The 9,077-nt window shown below is 30.0% G+C and overlaps 1 protein-coding gene across 1 annotated transcript; it reads right to left on the bottom strand.

The window, feature by feature from the left end:
- Positions 1-2,223: 2,223 nt before the first annotated feature.
- On the bottom strand, positions 2,224-8,443 carry LOC120068463 (sugar transport protein MST4-like). Its single transcript, XM_039020248.2, has 5 exons — positions 8,211-8,443; positions 7,275-7,594; positions 5,423-5,547; positions 3,739-4,243; positions 2,224-3,137 (listed from the first exon to the last, which is right to left on the bottom strand). Exons 1-5 carry the CDS (start codon positions 8,341-8,343, stop codon positions 2,607-2,609), a joined length of 1,614 nt encoding a protein of 537 aa, XP_038876176.1. The 5' UTR covers positions 8,344-8,443; the 3' UTR covers positions 2,224-2,606.
- Between the last annotated feature and the right edge of the window lie 634 nt (positions 8,444-9,077).

The following is a 9,077-nucleotide window of genomic DNA, read 5'->3' as shown; positions in this document are numbered from 1 at the left end:
ATCATGCTGAAATTCTTGCAATTCATGAGGCTAGTCGAGAATACATATGGCTAAGATCAATGACTTAGCACATTCATGAAATATGTGACTTGTCTTCTAATAAAAACCCTTCAACAATATTATACGAAAACAATATAGCTTGCATAGTTCAAATCAGATGATGATGCATTAAAGAAGATAGAACAAAGCATATTTCACCAAAGCTTTTCTACACTCATGATCTTGAAGAAAATTTTGAAAAGATTTTATATGAACAAAGCACATCCATTAAATATTCTAATGGAAGCCCGTTCATTGGATATAAAGAAATATATACTTCGACCTTGAGAAGATAATGAAGAACTTCTTGATCCTGAAGTACCATATCTTAAAACAATCGGTGCACTTATGTATCTTGCTAATAATACAAGACCAGATATTGCATTTTCAATAAATTTATTAGCAAGATATAGTTCTTTTCCAATAAAAAGACATTGAAACGAAAATAAGCATATATTCTGTTATCTCCGAGGAACAATTTATATGAGTTTGTTTTATTTAAATAAATTAATTTTGATCTTGATTAGTCTCAGAATATAACATTGTTAAGGTAAGCGATCGTTTAGATAATCGCGGGCGATCATTTAGTGCAACGCGGGTGTGCGGTCATTATGCAGATTCAAGATATTTATCTGATTCATACGAAAGCTAGATCTTAAACAGGTTATCTGGTAAAGGAACTACTATATCATGGTGATCGATGAAACAGACCATAACGACCACTTCCTCCAATCATGATGAAATTCTTACAATTCATGAGGCTAGTCGAGCATGCATATCGCTAAGATCAATGACTCAGCACATTCATGAAACATGTGGCTTGTCTTCTAATAAAAACCCTTCAATAATATTATACGAAAACAACATAGCTTGCATGATACATTAAAGAAGATAGAACAAAGCATATTTCACCAAACCTTTTCTACACTCATGATCTTGAAGAAAATGACGATATCATTGTACAACAAACATGATCTTGAAGAAAATGGCGATATCATTATACAACAAACATGATCTTCTTCTTCACAATATTGCTTATTTGATTGTATTATGGAGATCTACATCTAACAACTTTTCTTGTTAGAATAATCAAAACCTAATATTCTCAATTTTCATGAGAGAACCCCCGATAATATTTATTAACTTTTTAAATACAAAATTTAATCAAAATTGAATTCATGTTTTAGTTACTAAAATGCATGGTGCTTTTTTATTTTTAATTTAATCCTTATAGTTTTGAAAATTTTCAATTTTGCCTCTTTTTTTAGTACAATAATTGTAATGATGAAAATCGAATTTCCAAAATCAAACATGTCAGTCATCATTAAACTAAGTTTAGTTTGGCTTCAATTTCATCTCTTTATGAGTTTTGAAGACGAAATAGTTAACGAGTTAACATAAATTTAGATTAAAAAGTAATTGGACGAGTTTTTTTCAGGCCAACAATAAACAAAAATGTGGGAGAATACTATATGGAAAAACATATCTTTCTAGACCAAAGAGCAACCTTAAATATGTAAACTTAAGAGGATGATCCAGCAGATCATTCTAAGGAATAATCAATCTTAGAAATAAGGGAGGTCAACCTATAGTGGTAAGACAAGTTGATTGATCGGCCCATGGGTGCTCAAGTTTAGGCATATAAGAAAGAGAGCACAAACTTAAGCTCGACCTAAGAGTTCTACTCTCGAGACCCAATTACACAAACTTAGATTCACCATCAAATTTCGACCATTTAAGAAAAGATAAATAATTCCTTTAAAAGTTTGGATCAATAAGTAAAGGTACAATTAAATAATTAATAGCCCAATCAATGACCCAACAAATTACAAAATGATAGTTTTAAACAATCATCTGAGTATAATACATTTGAGGTACGCCAAAAAATATTTTGAGTTCTATATTTTCAAGCTCTCTACTAAAAATGTTCTTAACTTGTCATAAATGTTGATAGTTAAACACCATAGTAGTGGTATAAGATCAGTATTTCATTGGGTAATTGTTGGAGTTTTCTCAATTATTACAAATTTTCTATTGATATACTAAATTTCAAAAGTATATTATGTGTTTGAAAGAAGTCATCTCCACTGGGATTGAACATTCATAAACGTATCAAACCAAACAAAAACAATAAATATATTTACAGAAAAACAAAACTAATAATAAAACAAATGTAAACATGAATAAAATTTAAAGAGAGCAAAATACAAGCTCTGCCACTTCGATTACTTTCAAAACAGCATAAAATTTCCAAAGTTAAATTGCTTTTTCTGTTTTTTGTTTCCCACAATAAAAATAATTTGAACAAAAGGTAAATTAAACAAAATAACAATAACTAACAACAAACATATTGAGCTCCAACTAACTAATATAACTAACTAACCAACCAATTCACATATTCCAAAAAAAAAAAAAAAAAAAACTAGTTGTCAGTTGGTCGAGTTGCATTTACTTTTTCCAGTCCAGCTTTGTGGCCAAATCACAATTTACCGTGTGACAATCTTTTTCATTAGCTTGTTGTTTTAACCCGACTAGTAGATAGGTATTGTTGCTTCCAAAATCTTAATTTATAACTGATATGAAACTGAATTGAACCCATTACCATTACTCATTCCATTCTTCACTGATCCAATCGGCTTTACAGTTTCCTCTGCATGACGATGACGATCTTGATCCTTGTCGTCGTAGTCCATAAACCTCTTCCAGAGCCAATGTTGCTTCCAGACCCTCTCGGTCATCTCTTCAATAGGAACGTTCTTGGTCTCTGGCAGTAAAAATAAAACAAAGACAGACATGACGAGAACCCAACCAGAGAAGAAGAGGAAGATGCCAAACTTGAAGTGACAAAGCATGGAGAGGAAGGCTTGAGCAATGGCGAAAGTGAAAAGGAGATTGACGCAAACAGTGATACTCTGCCCCGCCGATCGAGTTTCTAAAGGGAAGGTTTCACTTGGTATTAGCCATCCCAAAGGACCCCATGACCAAGCGAAGGAAGACACAAATGTGCAAACCATTACCACCACAACTATGGCTAGTGCATTGTGGAGATTGTTCGTATCATCTTTCACTTTGATTCCCAAGATTACTGCGATCACAACCTGTTCATCCAATTGCACATTTTAGTTTTTATTATGAACTAAAAGGTCTTAGTGCTTTAAAACATGTCTAATCATTCTCTCCATTTTTAATTTCATGGTCTAGTAGTATAAATTCTTATACTTTTAATTTTGTTTCTAATATATCTATAAACTTCTAAAGTATTAGATAAATCTCAAATAGGTCCTTGAATTTTAAAAAATGTCTAATAAATTTTTGAACTTTCAATTGGATAGATTCAAAATTTTTAAGAGATCATAAATATGCTATATATAAATAAAAATGTTACCATTCCCTAAACTTTAAATTACATCTAGTAGATTTGTGAATTAAAAAAAATTAAGAACTAAAATTATAATTTTGAAAGTTAAGAATTCCAACAAATATTAAATCTCAAACTTCAATAACTAAATTTATAATTAAATTCAACCTTCATTTATGTGTCTAATAATAATATATTCGAAAATTTCCGAAATTAACTGATTTTTATTTGATACAAAGTTGATTTTTATGTGTAGAGAGACTCTAACCTTTCAAATCAAACGTGAGTTTAAATGTTGTAAATTGAAAATCCAAAGATTTATTAGACAGTTTTAAAATTACCTGAGAAATGAACATCTGAACGCCGGCTTCAAGCAAAAGAATGCGACGACCAAGCTTATCAACAGAGTAGATCGATACAACAGTAGAAACAACGTTAACAGCTCCGGTGATGACGGCGGAGTAAAGGGCGGCGTCGGTCTTAAAACCCAAAGTATTAAACAACACCGGGGCGTAGAACATAATGGCATTAATTCCGGTGAGTTGCTGGAAGATCTGGAGTGCGACGGCGATGATGAGCTGCGGTTGGTTCCGCCGCTTGAGCAAGTTTCTAAAGGGGTGTTTCACTTCTTTTGCGATCCGGCTCGCCTCGACCAATTCTAGAAACTCCGGTTCGATATTTTCGGTTCCTCTGATTTTTCTTAGAATGGCTTTTCCTTCTTCTAAACGACCTCGTTCGATCAAACTGTTTGGGGTTTCCACTACTAATAGAGCTCCGATTGTGAGTAAACCGGCGGGAACTCCGGCTAATCCTAATGATAGTCTCCATCCCCATCCATCTTTGATTCTGAAATTAATTATCATCATCATCGGTTTGTTAGTGATAATGTTAATTTAATTAACAACCTTTGGGTTTCTAAAACAAATTATTTCTAAAGTTTGATGAATTGAATTAGGTTGAAGTGTATAATAAAAACCAAAAGAACCGAAAAGCCAAATCAAACCAAACTAATTTACTGGGTTTTTTTTTTTTTTTTTAGTTTAAAAGTGGACATCTTAGTTTGTATCTAAAACAAAAACAAAATGAGTTTTGGTATTGGAAAAACCATTCAAAATCAAACTAAATCAAAGAAATATGTCTACCTTAAAAATAAAATTTAACCTGAAGTGCTTTTAAGTATTTTAATTATTATTATGCGTGATTATTTATTGTTCATAAAAAAAATATATATATTATGGGAAAAATGTCAAAAAAGGATACTCAAACAAATCCCTTTGGCCTCGTTTAATAACTATTGATTTTTTATTTTTGTTTTTGAAAATTAAGCCTATTTCATTCACATTTCTTATAATAATTTGCATCTTTTTTAAGGTACAATAATTGAATTTTTAGCTAAATTCCAAAAATAAAAATAACTTTTTGAAAACTATTTTTTTTATTCTCAAAATTTGGTTTAATTTTTTAAACCATTAGTGAAAAGTAGATAATAAAGAAAGAAATTTGGAGGTGAGAGTAGTGTCCCTAGCTTAATTTTAAAAAACAAAATAGTTACCAAACGAAATCCTAATTTTAAGTAAAAATAGCAAAAAGAACCAATTCAAAATAAAAATATGTATAAAAATGAAGAGAATAAAAAAAATTCAAAATAGAAAAACGAAATCAATAACAAATCAGACCCAATAAAAACAAAAGTATTGGTAATGTTTTTTATTAGACACTGATTTGAATCTCTTTTTTATGAAATCGATTGGTTTTGTTTGGTTCTTAGTTGACCTCAAAATTGACAAAAGTAAACCAATTTGAACCTGATGAGAAATACATGGATTGTATTGATATTTCAAAAAAGAAAAAAAGAAAACAATTTTTATTTAAAAATGGAATCTATAAGTCTATTTTAATACATTAAATTTATTGAATTAGACTTTCCAACTAGACATTTTAGAAATGACACGTGTGTTTAAAATTGAAAATAAAATTTAAAAAGAAAAAAAGGTATGAAATATGAATAAGGAGAAAGAGACTGACTTGGCAGTTCCGTAGTTGATGAGACTGGCGAAAAGGATACCAATAGTGACATTAAGTTGGAATAATATATTAAGTCCGCCACGTATTCTCGTTGGTGCAATTTCCGATAGAAATAGTGGTACTGCCTGTAAATTGTTTATAACAAAAAAAAAAAAAAAAAAGTCAAATTAAATTTCACAATATTCATATTTATTTTATTTTAGATTAGACATTACAACCTCATTAAAATTGATAATAAATTACCATTTAATTTTCCCCCCCTAGATGCTAAACCTTTCATTTTATTATTTTAAATCTACATTAATTTAAAAAATTCATTATAAATAAAAATATCTCGTGTTTTGTTTGTGGATATCTTTTTTTTTATTCATTTTATATTTACTCATTTGAATTCAAAACTATCTATTGTAAATACAAAATCAGTCCAAGGATTTATTATATTATAAGCCAATGTAGAATTGAATTCTTATTCTAAAAGAAGGTTGAGTTTATCTAGTGATAATAAGGTAAAACAACGTTATTTAAATATTTTATTTTATAATTTGGGTATTTTAATTAACTTTCTCTGATTTCTACTACTTAGAGTTATAAGTGGGAAAAATTATTGAAGTATTGATGAAATTAAATTTATTATAATCTACTAACTTAAGATTTAAGTAGTTAAAAATATTGTGATGAATAAATTTAACCCAAGATAAAATTTGTTTTTATTTAAATTCGTAGTCAAAAGCACCTAACAAAGAGGCCAAAAACACAGCCAAGATTAGATGGATAGCTTTAATAAATATTAAACTTAAACAATTGGGAATAGTCTAATTTGGTTAACCATTAGAAGGTTGCCAAACTTTGATAGAAAAATCTAGGGTTAATTATAAAAAATCATACACCTCCACACAAGACAAAAAATAAAATATAATAATAATAATAATAATAAATAAATAAATAATAATGTATAAGGGAATAAAAAAGGTGGCCAAAGCATCACGTTATTCAACTCAAAGACAAAACGACTTTCGAGAGAGAGAAAATGATATGGAAAGCAAAAGGAAAAGAGAAGATTCACAAAGAAATTTGGGTCATTTGGTTGGTTCTCCTCTCATTAATTTAAAGTTATCATCTTTTTTCATCTATATAATTTCTTTTTCTAAATGTATGATGGACAAAATTAAAGAGATTATTATCCCACCACTAAAAATGGTCAAATATGTGATGTAATAAGAAGACAAACTGACTTTTAGGTGGTTAAGAATAACTAGGAAAAACCTAAATTTTATACCACAATTAGTTTAAATTATTGGATTTTACATGTCCCTCCATCGATCTTACGAGATAATTCATATGTTCCTATAATATTTTGGTATCAAAAAAATTCGTTGATTATTAAATCTTAGGTACAGATGACTACCATAGATTGAATTCATGATCTCTTAGTCTTTTGGTTTTTTTTTAATGTTCCTGCTACCACGAGGCCTATCCATGATGTTCTATTTAATTTCAATGTTAAAAAATATTTAATAGAATTTTTGAATTTTTTTTGTCTAATAAATTTATGACATATATGATTTTAGATATTTTTTTTAAACTGGGAGATGAAATAAATAAAACCAGAGGAACTAAACTTATAAATTAATACGTTACTAGTTTGAAAAACCAAACATTAATTTTCATGCTTTGAAGTCACATGATTCACTAACATAGTGGATCGGGCCCCTTATTTTCAAACGATTCCCTTGGTAACATTAATTTTCAATTTCAACTAATATTTTTTAATGTGTATTATTTGACAAAGAAAATGGCTACCACTCCCATGATAATGGAAATAAATAAATAAAATGGCATTAAAAAAAATTACCTGATTGGCGAAACCGACACCACAACCAAGTAAGATTCGACCAATGATAAGCATTTCGATGTTTTGTGCGGCGGCGTTGAGGACGGTGCCGAGTATGAAAAATATACCGGCGATCAACATGGTGGGGCGGCGGCCCAGGCGGCGCGTGGTATAGGAGGCGAAGAAGGTGGCGGTTAATCCGGCGAGATATAAGGATGATGTAAATAGTTGAAGGCCTTGATTATCGTATTTGCAATAGTTACTGTCGCCGCCTTCTTCGATTCTCCGATGAACCACCGGGAAGAATTTTTTCAAAAATGATGGCATCGACGTTACCCCACCTAACAATTAAATTCGTTTTTTTAATAACATAACACAAATTAATAAAAATTAAACGTTAAGAAAAAAACATTTTCTTTTCCTTTCTTTTTAAAATTATGAATTTAGTCCTATATTTCGATGTTCATAACATTTCTCAGATCTCAAACATTTTAAAATCAATCTACTTAGTAGACAAAATTTGGAAGTAATAGATTAGTTAAACTTTTAAAAACTTCTGTGTTTAATTTATCATAAAAAAATTTTTATACAAAATTGAAAGTTATAGGAAATTATTAAACTAAATAAACACAATTTTCAAATTCATTTACTAAATTTATATATGTTTTAATTATTGTTGAATTTTTTGGCTCCCCCTATGGAAAACAACCCCTTTTTTTCCAAAAATAAATAATTCATTAAGAAAATCATTTCTTGTGCAAGGTACTTTACGTAGAGTCTCACCAAACAAAGAACAAACACCCTTTTTGACTTTGATCTGTTTTCTCAATAAATAAATAAATTAATTAATTAATCATAGCAATAATAATCCTATCTTGAAATTTAATGGCTTTTGAGAAATTGAAGAAGAAATTTATTATTCAATAAAAGAAGTTAATTAGAGAAGAATTTGCTGACCAGAAACACCAACGTCGTAACCGAACATGAGGCCTCCAGTGGCAGCCATTATACAAGAAATGATGACGATGGGAGTGACTTTGGCCTCGAACTCGACGCCACCCGGCGTTGTGGAGAACCCTCCGGCAGGCATGGTAGCTAAGTAAAATAGAAGGAAATAAGAATATTAATGCAGAGAAAAAATGAGAGCAAATTTGAATGAAGAACAGACTGAAAATTTTGGTTGCATTTTGAAGGGGGTGGGAATTGGGATTTTATAGGCGACGATGAGAAAGAAGGATGTCGGAGCCGTCGTAAGATCTTTCCACGTGGTGATTTGGACGGCTGAAGTCTATCGTAGACGGCTAGTCAACCAAAATATTTTACGTTTGGATAAACCGTGTTTGTGACTTCAAAATTCAACACAAAGACTTAAACGTTATATCTTTTTTTCTTTTTTCTTTTTTTTAATAAGAATTACCCACATAAATAGGGGTTCCAATTTATTTTGGGTTTATATATTTATCCAGCCATACAAAAATATTTTATTACAAGCTCAAAAAGTCAAACTTAATTTTGTGGAAAAAAATATTTATAGTTGACGTCAATTTGGAATTAAAAACGTACTTTATCTTTTCATGACAACGATAGTGAATTTATTTGAAGAGAGAAATAATGTGATTTACAAAAGGAAAAACTTGCACACCAATATGGTATTTACAACATAGACTTTGAAAAGTGTTAGAGGAAGTAAAACATGCGGTAAGTAGGGAAATTGATAGGAGAATGAAGTTACAAAGTATATTTATAGTAAGGTTTAACCTAAGCATCTTCATATTTTTAATACCCTATTAAATATACTAGGCTCCTCAGGTAAGGGTTAACCCC

Source organism: Benincasa hispida, chromosome 12 (assembly GCF_027475165.1).
Source record: "Benincasa hispida cultivar pf3 chromosome 12, pf3_genome.v1.1, whole genome shotgun sequence".
Lineage (NCBI taxonomy): Eukaryota > Viridiplantae > Streptophyta > Magnoliopsida > Cucurbitales > Cucurbitaceae > Benincasa > Benincasa hispida.
Note: the sequence above shows the minus strand (reverse complement) of the source record. Positions and strands in the feature narration are given on the sequence as shown.